The sequence below is a fragment of the Mesocricetus auratus genome, unplaced genomic scaffold (assembly GCF_017639785.1).
Source record: "Mesocricetus auratus isolate SY011 unplaced genomic scaffold, BCM_Maur_2.0 Super-Scaffold_100676, whole genome shotgun sequence".
Classification (NCBI taxonomy): domain Eukaryota; kingdom Metazoa; phylum Chordata; class Mammalia; order Rodentia; family Cricetidae; genus Mesocricetus; species Mesocricetus auratus.
In genome coordinates, this window is record NW_024429266.1 from 92,292,367 (window position 1) to 92,306,717 (window position 14,351).

General features: G+C 40.3%; 1 protein-coding gene across 34 annotated transcripts in view; it reads right to left on the reverse strand.

The window, feature by feature from the left end:
• Nrxn1 (neurexin 1) overlaps window positions 1-14,351 on the reverse strand; it is a 1,058,108-nt gene that overhangs the window by 82,661 nt on the left and 961,096 nt on the right. For 2 of the 34 annotated variants that reach the window (XM_040737025.1, XM_040737023.1), the window contains exon 1: window positions 8,563-8,616. The exons of the other annotated variants lie outside the window; for them this stretch is intronic. In XM_040737025.1, the coding sequence (XP_040592959.1) occupies window positions 8,563-8,601 (39 nt within the window). In that variant the 5' untranslated portion in view covers window positions 8,602-8,616. Of the gene's footprint in view, window positions 1-8,562; window positions 8,617-14,351 lie in introns of those variants that run through there. 34 annotated transcript variants of the gene reach the window in all.

The window sequence follows — 14,351 nt, forward strand, 5'->3', positions numbered from 1 at the left end:
TTGTCTGCCTTCCCAGAAAACAAGTAATAGAGAGAGGTCAGTGCAGCCGTCAGTCTCAGCTCATGGTTGCTTGTATGGCTGAAGATGAGAAAGACGAGTTAATGTAACACTGTGCTCACAGAACTCAAAGACTTGGAGCTGAATAAGGATGAATAATAAGCCACAATAAAGTACAAGGGCAGAATATATTAAAGACAGCAATGGCACAAACCAATCTGGAAAGCAAATGGGCCTCTGGGCAGACCTGGAAAGGCCTGATGTCCTTTACCACATCAGCAGCTACAGCATGTTACATTTTAAGTATGAACTTGTTTACAGTTAGAGGTACAGCAAGGGAGCCAGAGAGACTTGGTAGACTAGAAAGAAACTAGCTTTTCCACTTGTAGTCAAATCCTATGTGATAATCACAACCCTTAGAGTGCTGAAGAGAAATCTGAGTAAGTAGAATGGAGAGAGGGTTCTCATACCCTCCATCTAACACGTGTTACTGTTACAGGAGGGGTCAGAGAGGAGGCACAAGAGTCATCGAGATCATCATTGTCTGTTAGCTTGAGGTGGGGCTGGAGTTAGATGAGTGAGGAAGTGGAGAGGACATGGGGGAGGGGAACCATGATCAAAATATATTATATGAAAAAATTGTTTTCAATAAAAATAGATTAACGTAACAAAAGCCTGGATATCCTTTTCCTCCAATGCTTGATCAAACAAGCATTTTATGCAGGAGATAAGCCCCATGAACTATGTATACAATCTGCAGAGTCCCCATGAACCATGCACGTGATCTGCATACCATGTATGTGATCTACAGAGTTCCCATGAACCATGTGTGTGACCTATAGAGTACCCATGAACCATGTATGTGACCTAGAGAGTACTCAGGAGCCATGTATGTGACCTAGAGTGTACCCAGGAACCATGTATGTATCTACAGAGTCCTATCCCAGCCCTCCAGTGCACTTCTATTTGCAGAAGTGACCCTTTCTCTTCCTAAACAAGCTTTCTCCGTTTCAAGAACTATGCATATGTGCCTGATCCAATTCTTTGTCCTAAGATGCATGAACCTGGATGTCTCAGCATGTGCCTTCTACTTCCCAATCTATGCAGGCAATAATGGGCTACTGGCAAAAATCATCACGCAGTCCCACATTTCAAGACTCTAATTCTGGTCCAATTCCTTTTAATTTATGCATGAAAGATCAGAGGCTTGAGGAAAAGAGACAGCTTGTTAAGATTATACAGCTAGTTGCTTTCAACTTTGGAACATAATTACAAAAGGCAATTTGTACATTTGCTTATTCCTGTTAAGTATCTCTATTCATAATGCTAAACATGAATTTTTGCTACTTCAAAAGCTGTTTTAGTTCTTAAATTTGGGATGTCTATTACATTTTGCCAGTCTGAGGAAATGAGTGTGTCTAATCTTGTCAATGTAATATTTATTCTCAATTCCTGTTATATCTATTCCTTCTTATTTGCAAGTTGATAAAATCTGTTGGAAAGTCTCTTGGAGCTGCAAAGTAGAAACTCAAAACAGTTTGCAGAATATTCAATACAAATGGGTTCAGGAACCCTTCTAGAAAACTGATGGACCTTTTTGTTTCTTGTTTAACTGAAGTTCCCTGAAGTCTCTTGTGACTTTCAAAGTTATTTATTATTTTTTACATTCATGTTTTCAAATTCCCAAGCTACACCACAGTGATGTTTCTGTCTCATTCTCAAACAGATATTCTCACTATTCCATGAGAGCCACAAGTAATATAGGCAGTCCAGTTTTATAACATATTTTGGATATAAAACAGATCACAATCTTTCAAGGTATCACGGACAGAGTCTGGAAGATATAACAATCTGCTTCTGTCTCATTCAAAAGACAACCATTTCCATTTAGAAATAGTTCTTGACAATAAATTCTACTTGGAGAGATAAAAATATAAAACATAAATGCAACATTTGTCATTGTTTTAAGGTCTGAGGACAAAGCCACAGGGTCTGAATAGGTATGTAGCATAGCCACAGAGTATTGCTAGTGTAAAAAGTTGATCCTTGTGGTGAGTTTCAGGGAAAAGACATGTGAGATGGAGACAGGCAGGGGTCATTCACCTATATCATAGTTTATTTTAAGGAACATGGCCAGCATCAACCCTTCAAGCAAGACACCGACAAGCTCAGATAGATGCATTGGAAATTAACATGAGGATTCTTTCATTTAGGATGAACTGGTTGCCATCATTCTCAAGCTCCTTCAGCTTTTGAGATTCTACGATGAATTTACTAAATGCTCTGGACATGGAACCACATACATGTAAGAGTTAGTTATCTAGACAGTGTGCCGTATGGTTCTGTGTGGTACTCCCAACTGGTTCACACTGCTGGAAGCTTCCATGTTTTTCTTGGAGCTACTGGGGTTCCTGAAGCTCCAGACTTCATGGCCAATGAAGTGGGGGCTCTAATATTAAGTCTCACTTTGTGAATTTGGGTTTCTCTCTCTGGACACCCATAGACTTCTTCGAAGCGTTTTCTTCCTTCCCCTCGTTCTCTTCCCTCCTTTGCCTCTCAAACCAATAATCTGAAGAGAGGTGGGGGCACCACATACTATCTGTGGTTACAAAAGAGTATTCAGTCTAGTCAGAGGATGCTAAATACTGAATTTCTATCATCCCTGTCTCTCAAATGCAGTGGCTCATTGTGCATCTGCATTTGCTATTATATACATTTAGTTTGAGTACAAAGTACAGTAACTTAATCTCCTCAATAGAGGAGAGGGGGAGCTAAAGGCTATTGCTCGTCTCATCACTAAAACCATGAAAACTTTTCCAAATTCCATAGATTACGGCTTGATGAGATGACTGGATGTGAAATTACGAAGACACCACCGTTTGGAACTGGTTGGGCAATCTGCTGTCCTACAGATGGGCACTAACCCAAAGCATGCCAGAAATAAATTAAAGAGTTACCAAGGGCCAGGTCAAAGGATCTCCAGAATATGGCTGTCCTCTGCCAAAGAGAGTGGGAGAGTGGTGGAGAGGAGCTGGAAATGTACCTGATGGGACACTATGCAGAACAAGGACAAGGCACTCCTGAACGCAGAGATTGTCGTAGATTTGTGCTTTCAGAAAGTGACGTCAGCCTTCCTAATACATGAGAGACTAGCACGTGCATCCTCTCAGGTGGCTTTCAATCATTTTCTTTCTGCCAGCTCGCCACTTTCCCACAAGCCATCAGCATCACTGCATGTCTGCACATTTGTCTCCTTACTGGGGTCCACAGTCCTTAGACTTCACACCACTGAATTCTACATCAATATTTACCTTCCTGCCTCTTTCACTCTTTCTTCCCTTTACCTTTTCCCTTTTCTTTTTTCTCTACCTCCTTTTCTTCTGTCTATGCAGCGCAAGCAGGTCTGGATACTCCATCCACGACATGTTCCTTAGTGCTGGGATTACAGGTGTTCATTCACCACCATACACACCTACTTCAACCCTAGAGAGAATTGCTTCATACTAGTGCTACGAAACAGAGAAAACTACCACAGATGTATACATTTCCAGAGTTTCCAATCATTTAAAATTTCAAATGCAATCATGTTTAATACTCTCAGAACACTTGCCTTAAATTATTTATTTCCCTGCTCTTAGTGTGAGACTCTATGGTTCTCAAAGAATAGTTTGTGGGTCCTGGTGAGGTGGCTCAGTTGGTGGAGAGCCTGTTGTTCAAACACAAGGACCTGAGTTTAGATCTTTGGCACCCATATAAAAAGCTGGGTTCAGTGACATATTCCTGTAACCCCATGGCTGGAAACATGATGGCAGGACAATCTCTTGAGCTAATTAGCTGGCCATTCTAGCTGAATTGATGAGTTCCAGGCTTAGTGAGAGATCCTTTCTCAAAAAAATAAGATGGATAATGAATGAGCAAGACATTTGACATTGATTTCCAGTATCTCCAGGGGCTCACATATATGTTTTGCATGTCTAGAACAACAACAGGCTTTTGTTCAACTTGAAGCCTCCACCCAAGATAATTTTCTGCTACTTCTCAATCTGGAAACAATTTTCTGTCCACCTAGAGCAAGAACTTCTTCTTTGATCTGTTAGCTTTATTGGAACCCAGTTTTTCTACGGTGCAGAACTTCTTGGAAATATTCCTACTATATGTATTGCTGAATTACGTAAGAAATATATATATATACAGACATGGGAATTATAACTTAATTGTCTCCAGCCTCATCAGTGACTAGGACTGCATTTACACAAGATGGATCAATCCTTGGTTAGTGTCTCCTTAGCTCAATCCACACTCGGTCATGCGTCCTTACTGCATCCATCCTCCTCTTCTACTGGCAGGAACCAAATGCAGATTTTTGTCAACGCTTCCTTTGCTCTCACTTTCCTCTCACTGGCCTTCCCCTCCTTCTAATTTCTATTGCCTCCTTCTTGAATGGCTGTAAATACACACTGGCTGTTGCTCCACTTCCTGTGTCTGCCTTCTTAGACTATTCTGCAACCAAAAGATGAAGTCATTCTGCCTAAGCCTAACTCTAATTTCAGTCCACAACTTATAAATGGCTGATGCTTGCGGAACAAGCCCAACCCGCTCATCAGGCTCTCCATCCTCTGCCTACTGTCCTCACACACTTCAGTTGCACATCCTCCATGCCCACCGCATGCCAGTTCTTTCAATTGTCCTATGGAATCTCTGCTCTCTCCTGGACTGATTTAAGCTCAACACACCTGCCCGCTGATCAGCCCACCTTTTCAGAAACAAAGGAAACATCTTTCTCTGTAATGAATACTTTGAGTATGTGATTTCAGACTTTCTGCTCATGCAGTGTTTGTGTTGTTAAAAGAATACTGATCTGCTTAGTCATTATTCATATAGTAAAATGTGTTCTTCATTAGAAGCTCTCTACAAGGATAAACCTCACTTTGTCCTTTCTTTCCTGACATTAGACCATACCCAATAAAGGTAAGAGACACTTAACAAATGTTTGTTAAACTTGTAAGAAGAGCTAAAACTTTTTATATCCAGCACACTTTAAATACAGATTAAGATGTTCATAAAGCTACTGGAGTAGAGAGGGCAGGTAAATACCAAAGAAGAATGTCAAAGAGAATTAACGTCTTCCTATCCTCCTTTCTTATTTTTCTTCTTTCTTCCTTCCTTCCTCCCTTTCTTTCTCTGTCTTTCTTTCTTCCTTCCTTCTTCTTTCCTTTCTTTCTTTTCATTTTGCATTTAAAAAGTGTGTGTGTGTGTGTGTGTGTGTGTGTGTGTAAAAGGACAATTTGCTTCCGTTGCTTTATCCCTCCTTCTATAGGGTGGGTCATGAGGATCACACTGAGTTGTCAGGGTTGGCAGCAGGCTTTTACCTACTGAACCTTCTCATCTTCCCTCTTGGGAAACTCTGGAGTAGACAGGTAGCAGGACGACTGACCTTGAACGTCCCTTACACACTTAAGTTTCTGCATTATTAAAGGAGAAAGAGCAGTGATTTACTCTAAACTTGTAATAGACGGATGTGAAAGAATACAGAAAACACAAGCATATTTTCTTGCACATCCAAAAGGCTGAAACTCAAATGAAGTCATGAAGGACACCCTAATGAAGGGAGCAAAAGCATCTTTAGGTGAGCCTCAAATATTTTCAGTATATTAAGACAAAGTGTAAACTAATCTCCTTTTCTAATGAAAAGAGTCTAACTTTGTGAACCTAAAGGAAATTAAAACTATTCATTATTCTTACCTTTAAAGCATTGTAAACACCTAGTAAGCACAGGGTTATAAATTTTTGAACTATGTGGGTTTATTTCAGAAGCTTGTTTTTGTTTTTTGTGTTTTGGAACTATAACTCTCGCTGACAGCAACATTATGAGGAAACGCAATGCTCTGGTTTGGATATGGCCTTTTCCTTCGGTAGTTCATGTGATGGAAAAGTGCTCTCTAGTGGAAGTGGTGGTGGGAGCTGCACGAGGCAGAACCTTGTGCAAAGGTAGAGGGCACTCATTTGGGAAGGAATTGATTTAGTTCTTATGTGCACCTGGAAGAGTGACTTATTACAAACAGCAATACTGGCCCCTGGTTTCCCACCTCATATTGTGACCACTCCTTTTTATAGGTGTTTCTGTTGTAATAGCCCTGTCATATGACTCAACCAAGAAGTCCCGCACCAGAGTTGAATCAATGCCAGCACCATTACACTCCCAGAACCACAGGCTAAATAAAGTCTTTGGGAAGTCTTCATCTCCAGATATTTTGCTGTAGTAATGTACCAATACTCTCTTTTTGTTGTTGTTGTCAAGTAGCTCTAGCTTAAAATTTTACAGCATTTATTTTACCTATTGTCTGTTTGCCACAGCATACACATGGAAGTCACAGGACAACTTGTGGGAGTTGGCTGTCTCTTATCATGTATGTCTCAGAGACTGAGCCCATGCCAACAGGCATGGAAGAAAGTGCTTTAACCGGGTTAGTCATTTTGTCAGTCCCAATCTGGCTTTGCTGAGAAGTTTAGAGAGCTGCAAGAACTCTAGCAAAGAGACGATGAAGGCCCTTATACTCTGTAAACCTCTATAACTCTTATCAATAGATTAGGCAAGATTTTCACAGAGTGAGAAGCTCGTTTCATCGATTATATGTCTCCAGGTCCATAGAAGCCCTTCAAAGGGAAATTCAATGTTTTAAGTAGCACCAAGCAAGCACAATGACCAGTGTTCTCTTTCCTCTTCGTTTTGTACAGGGTCTTATTATGTCACCCTATCTGGTCTGAAACTCACATGGAAATCAGGCTGGCCTCATGCTCACAAAACTCCGCTGCCTCTGCCTCAACAGTGCTTGGATTAAAGGCGTGCACCGCCACATCAGACTAAAGCACAGGTTTTCTAAGGGAGGCATACTCAGGATAACACAGACATTGAACAAGAGTCCTTGGCCCCATGATAAATACGGTGGGAAGAATGTAACTTAGGTGATGGAGAGAGCCTGTGTGGATTAAATGGCCTGATTCTGTTTCTTCTCCATGTTCCTGAGGGTGATTAGCTTTCTTTAGGTGTGGAGAGGGTCATGATTAATACTTTCAAAGGCATGCAGAAAGCATGGAAATCAAGAGCAGAAGAAACATGCTGACCCCGGAAATCCTTTCAGGGAGGAATGAGATGACCTGATTCTTTTTGGGGGACTCTTCTTTCTGGTCCTGAAGCAACAAGATTACTCCATGCAACAAGAGCTGTAATATCATTACAGGGTGAGCATGGGTGTTTGCTGTTGGTCTTGCCAGCTTTCGTTATGGGGTTTTTCAAGAGAGCTCACACATTTCTTTATGAAATATTAATAGCATAAAATATCCCTATAAGTAAACAAATAGCTGTGAGTCACAAAGTCCACGATGGTCTCAATCAATGTCCTACACCTATCAGCTATTGTTTCCCCCCAAATGTTTAATGAACAACTGAGAATTTGGCAGGTCTCCCATAGTGTTTTTTAACAAGTTTTAGACATATGTGAACAGCATGATGGACAATAGTCTGAAATGTATTATTGGTAACTTGACATAAAGTGACCACAGTTCCTAAGGATCCCTCGTGCCACCATCTGTGGCCACTGAGTTTAGAAGGTTTCACTAAAGATAAAAAGATTGATGACAGTTTCCAGGATCTTCCTCAATGACCATTAAATCCAGAACTCTCCATTTCCTTTGCTGAGGACTAGAAATACATTGGCATCAAGCCTCAACACACACACAAAAAAAACTTGCTTGAAATGTATTTTCTGGAGGGAGGCACCCTATCCTGAATTTAATGACTCTCTCAGCCAATGCTAGCTGGCCTGTGTTCTTTCCTATGCAATCCCTGTACAATCATCTTCCTTTGGAAATGCAAAGAACCCTGCCCAGAATTTTATGCCTCTGCAGAGAAAATTGCTGTTGTGTACAATTAGCATATTTACTAAGGTTTGCCATTACTTTGCTAATTAAATCTGCACAAAGAAAGAGACATATCCAATTCAAGACGATTACACCCGTGCAGTAATACAATCATAATGGTCGCCTGACAATTATTAAAATACAGCAAATTCTTCCTTACAGTAGATGTATTCTCCAGAGTAGCTTCTGAACAAGATCACTGCAGTGTGCTATGTTTAAATATGTTTTCTGTATAGAGAATCATAATTACATTTGCATAACTACTATAATCAATAAAGAATCATGCCTGAAATTTTTATTCCCTAAATCACTATTCTTTTTAGGGTTTCAGAAGTTCTGAGGACTACTCCAGGCTTGGGGACTGCTGTTTTAGTTTGTAATAGGACAAATACAGTTTTATACCCTCTTTATATGAATAAAACATCCTAGAAATAGCATAGAATACGACAACATGTCATAATTTTGGTCTTCAAAAAGATTAGGCTTTAAGTTACAAAATCAAATTTTATCTAAGACAATCAAACAAAACAAATATGCATGGAAAATCCTTCAGTGACATCATAAAGATATAATAAATGAGATTCATATGACATAAACTCTTGGGAGATGGAAAATAAACACATCTAAGTTTCAATACCCTGTACTTACTGAGCTTAGTTGGTGTGGTCGAGATAATTTCTGTCCCATTTTCAGATTACAAACCAGTGATGTCTTTTGAATGTTCTTTGCTTCACCTGAATTCAACAGGCTACCTTGGTATCTGATGTTTCTGTCATAATCTTTTTTTTTTAAGTTAAGTCAGTTCTGAGGAAAGTAATAAGCACACCTAAAATGAAGAATCTGACATCAGCCTTTTCAGACCATAGACTGAAACAAACTTCTCTGTTAAAACTTCCCTTTCTCTGACCAGACTGTAGAGAACGCCAAGCAAGACCCTCCTGACAGCATCCGCGTGGGCATGTCACAGGAAGGCAGAACCTGGCACAAGTTGGAGTGTTCTAAAATCTGGTTTGTCTCTGGTCCTGCTGCAAGCTGTTTTTGGTTACCAGCTAGCTCCTCAAGGCAATAGTATCTCCAGGGACCAGCCCAAAGCAAAGTAAGATCTCAACAGCAAAACCACTGTGTATTTCCTGAGAGGCACACGGATGAAGTCACTCTAGGAAGAGACTCTAAAGCGTTTCTCAAACACAAAACTTCAAGTGCATGTCCTTGTGCAAAGATGCCAAACATAATTCAATCTTTTCAAAGTTTTCCTATTTTGGAAGATCTGGAGTCTTGCTAAAAATTGCACAGAAACTGTTATAATGACCAATTAATTCAGATTGACAGATACTCAGAAATAAACATGTTCAATGAGTAATAGCAAGGGTTACATGGATACCCAAAGGAGTGTATGTGGAGTTGAGGAGAGAGATTGGGATACATTAAAGATATGTCAGCCTCCTATAAATGAGTGTTCTTATGTTTGTTTACCTGTGAACAACAGATCCCAGCAGGCTGCTTGTGTTTATATTGATGACATATATATATATATATATATATATATATATATCACATACATAAACACACACACACACTTCATTACTTATAAACTCATCAACTTGCACACATCTAGAAAGGGTAGCTCTGTATGGGAGCTGCATTTTGACTCTAGACTCCTCCTTATTTATAAGATATGTAAATCCAAAGATAGCATTCTTACAATTACTCCCTTTTTGGGGGTGGTGTTTAAAAACAGGGTTCCACTACATAGCTCTGGCTGGCCTTGAGCTGACAGAGATATGCCTGTCGCTGCCCCCCAAGGGCTGGTTTTAAAATCATGTACTATTACACCCCATGACAATTCCCTTATTTTAGAGATGAGGAGTTGTATTTCCTAGAGAAATACAAAATCAAAAATCAGGTAAAGGACCTTAGGAGCATTGAGATGAATGGATATTAAGTACATTCTAATGCTTTTACCCTTTCTTTCCTCTCATTTCATGTAGATGAAAGTTGTGTATTAAAATAGAATATATACTTAGTACATTTCCATCATGAATATACTATCCATCTTGAGTTTCCAAAGAAGCTTACTGGTTATTGCAGTTAATCCACATGTTGGAGTGGTTTCAGTTCCTGACAGTGGTACTTCTGTGGGGACCTTAAGCGTTTGTGATTTTGTCCTTTCTTAATGTGGAATATGCATTCCTGGGAAAGGACACCAAACCATTTCATAGTGAAGAAAACACACATGGAAAATAAACTCCATATTTGTGGAGGCAGACACCCACAGCTAAACACTGATCTGAACTCCTGGAATCCAGTGACAGAAAGGGAGAACTGATGAGCAAACGGGCCAAAACTGGGCTGGTCTAACCCACAGAAACAGTTGATCTGAACAAGGGCGAGCTCTTGGACTCCAGACTGATGGCTGGGAGGCCAGCATGGGACTGATCCAGACCCCTCTGAATGTGGGTGTCAGTGAGGAGGCCTAGGCAATCTATGAGGCCTTGGGTAGTAGATCAGTATTTATCCCTGGCATACAAATGAATTTTGGGTGCCCATCCCAAAATATGGGATGCTCTCCAGCCTGGACTCTTGGGGAGGGCCTAGGCCCTGCCCTGAAGGAAATGACAGACTCTGGAGATCTACCATGGAGGGGCTCACCTCCCTGGGGATCAGAGTGGAGATTGGGTGGGGGCTGGGAGGCCTGGTGGTGGTTCAGGGGTAGGGGGTAAAGTGGGGAGGGAGAGGGAACTAGGATTGACATGTGAAACAAGCTTGTTTCTAATTTAAATTTTTAAAAAAGGCTTCAAAAGAATCTTGCAGCGCCGTGCCTTAGCACCACACACTTCCTACACTGATACAAACCCACAGAACAAGTATTTCTCTTACTTACAATTATGCCGAAAAATTCAAACAACATTTGTTAAAGACCTTGTGTAAAAGCAGCTATGTTTACTAGGTATTGAAATGCATGTTACTATTTCTATTTCTTAGAATCTGAAGGGCCCACATTTGGAATTATGGGCTGGGTTTTTTTTAAAGTCTGTTCTAGTAATAATTGTCAACAATAAGAGAAAAATAAAATGACTAATTGAGAAGCACCCGGGCAGCTTTATAAACACAGGCAAGGAATAGACGGAAAACTTTTCTTGATGCTGACATGAAGGGGAAACTAAGGAAGTATTGAGACTTCTAGTTTGCAAATTAATTTCAAAGAATGGTAGAGTTGAACGGTAGTTACAATGGTGGGTAAATCAGGAATGGTTCTAAGTAGAAAAGAGTGACTCACAAAAGCGATTTTCAAAAAACGAGCAGGGTGGGTAAGCTGGTAGGAAGATGGCTAAGCATGGCAGAAACCAGATATTCAAGTGACAGCACTGGGCACGGTAACAATGTATGTGCAATCTAAAAGATTGTGGTTTGATAAGAACAAAACTAAATGCAAACCTGGATTATTACATTACAACATACAGGATTGAGGTATTTGGGGTGCTGTTCAGAGAAAATAAGTAGAAATAATTCCTTTATCAAGTGTAGTAATACCAGAATGCCACTGGAAGATTGGTTACCGAGGCAACTAACCCTTAAACGGTGACACTGTCTTGTGTACAGGGTATTTGTGTTTTCTATGTTATCCTAAGGATTTTGTGTATGTCACTTCATGAAATCTAAGATTTTCTTCAACCTGGCACAATTGGTATTACTTCTTTGCTGTGGGACTGTCCTGTGTACTGCAGGGTCTTTCGTAGCCCCCTTTGACCTTGTTCAGGAGCTTCCAGAACAACCACATATGATTCAAAGATTTGACAACCACAGATGTCTCTAGGCATTTCCAAATGGCCCCTGAGGACAACATCTCCTAGGCCAGAACCACTGATTTATTCTTATCAATACAGTTTGGGATAAATTCACCAGTCCTTAAAACATTAACTTTGCATTTATAGATGAGGCACACAGTTATTGAGTAGGTTTTCTAAAGTTCATCATAGCCAGAAAGGAAGTAGGCCTGCCTACGGGCTCCAGCAACAACTTTTCACGGTAGCCTGGAATCTTAACTATTTGCTGTCTATTGCTTTCCTATAATCTTCCTGTATAGGAACTTAGCAGAAACCTTCATAACAAAACAAGAGTCACTGTAGACAAAGTATTGGGATATAGTAAGGCTTTATATTTTAGGTAATATTCTCACAGTGGCTTAGTCAGGATTTCTGTCTCATGTTTTATAGTTTACCCAGAGTCCAAATTTCCGAATGATCGAAATTTTAACTATGTGATCAATGTAATGCTAAAGAGATTTTGGGGTATCTGACCTTAGATCAACATTATAAAAGTTATTAGAATTTCTGTTATCTCTCCATTTCTCGTGGGTTTTGGCTTTATAAGTGGAATAAAAGCCCTGCTTTCCCCATACTGTGAAACACATGATGACTGAGGCGAATATGACACCTTTCATGCATCCTATACGGTACAGCATTCTAGTTATCCTACACAAAAGGACACACTCAGGACAGTGTCTACTCAGATCTGCTCCTTTTCCCTTTAATTTTAGGTGAAAAGAAGGAAAAAGCATGCTAGGGTCAGGAAATATACCTTTTTTCAAATCTGAAGTGTGGATATTATGGAAGGCCTGTCTTGATGCAGAAGGCAGCGGCTGAGGTCACAGGAAGTTATGGAATCATTTAGCATGGGTACCATCAAGAAAATAGACAGCACCATATGATGGAGAGGATGGGCGAATTAAGAAACACATTTATTGTTGGTGTAACCCCTGTGGAAATAAGTATGGAGGCTTCTCAAAAACCTAACAATAAAACCACTACTTGACCCAGTTACACAACTCCTCGGGCGTATATCCAAAGGGCCCTGTTCCCTATCACAGAAATATTTGAACAGCAATATTTATAATTGCTTTGTTCACAAGAGCAGGGACATGAAGCCAGCCTGGATGTCCAGTGACTGAAGAATAGATAATGGAAACATGGTATATATGCACAATGGAATTTTACTCAGTTGCAAAGAAAGATGAAAATTGTAGGGAAATGGATGTTTCCCTGGAACGTATCACATTAAATAAAGTAATGAGGACCTAGAAAGACAGATATCACATGCTATCTCATAAATGGATCCTAAATTGCATGTTTGCATATATGAACACATGTGGGATAAGTGTCGGCATGAAACCACAGAGAGAACCAGGAGAGAATCAAGGGAGTGAGAAAGGGCAGGAAGAGTAATGGACCACACCCGAATGAAAATAGAAAGGCAGTTATGGGGTGGTGTGTGCTCACAGTCCAAGCTGGGGGCTGAGATGGTGGAATCCACAAAAACAAATTTTGTTTGAAGATGCCACAATGAAACCTAATATTGTATATGCTCTTTAAAATAATAGGTACAAACTTAAAAAAAAAGAAACAAATGTATTAAGTGTTTACAGACTGCTCCTGCTGAGGTGATCCCAGATCGCTGCTGGAGAAGCCCGAGTTAAGGAGGGAGCCCGGCTCGTGTGTACATGGCTATGGGAGGTTCTCTAAGCAGTAGCTTCCACGCCTCTGATCATAAGGAACAAAACATAAAAGCAGTCAAGGGGTTATTCATCATCTTAACCCACTAGTCGCCACGGAGAAGGTAGAGAGCTGATGCGATGGACAGGCAGCTAGCAACGGGGTTGAAGGCAAAGGCATGGCATTTGGTCCAGGAACGTTTGTCTGTGGAGCTTCAAACTCAGCCTAAGATTCTGATGTCTCTTATGAAAATGGTAGAAAAGTATTTTTCTTGCAGGATTTTGAGAGACGTCAGCTGAAATCTCCAGGCAAAAGATACTTCTGACAGTGTATGCCATTGTAACATAGACACTTACTGAGTTAAAATGGGTGAAAGGGCGAATTGTCTTAAAGTAAAAATGCAAATGTGCTAGGGAGCTTGGTTATTTCTCTGCCTGACATTTTGCTGAGAGAGACACACTAATCCAAGGTGTTTTAAGACATTGTTTCAAAATAATTTTCGTATGATACATTCTGATCATATTCTTCCCCCTCTCCCCAGTCTTTATAGATTCTCCCCACTTCCCTCCCCACCTAACTTCTTTCTCTTTGTTGACATAATAAACAGATAAAATCAAAACCAGTAAGGAAGAAATAAATAAATAGTACAACCCAAACACAAACCAAAACCACACTTTGTATCCATTTCCTCTCCTCCTGCTGGGGTTTTGTCTATTTCGAACTTATGCAGTTCTTGTGAGTTCATGTGTGAAGATATTTTAAGATGACGCCTGTACTTGAAGTCAAACACAGATCAATACAACTAAGTAAACAAAACTACGGAAGTGGAGAAACCAAAAGAAAATGACAAAAACAGCTTGAGTTTGGCGTGAATCCTAGGGGCTTCAGTAACACACACACACACACACACACATATACACACACACACACGCACGCACGCACGCACGC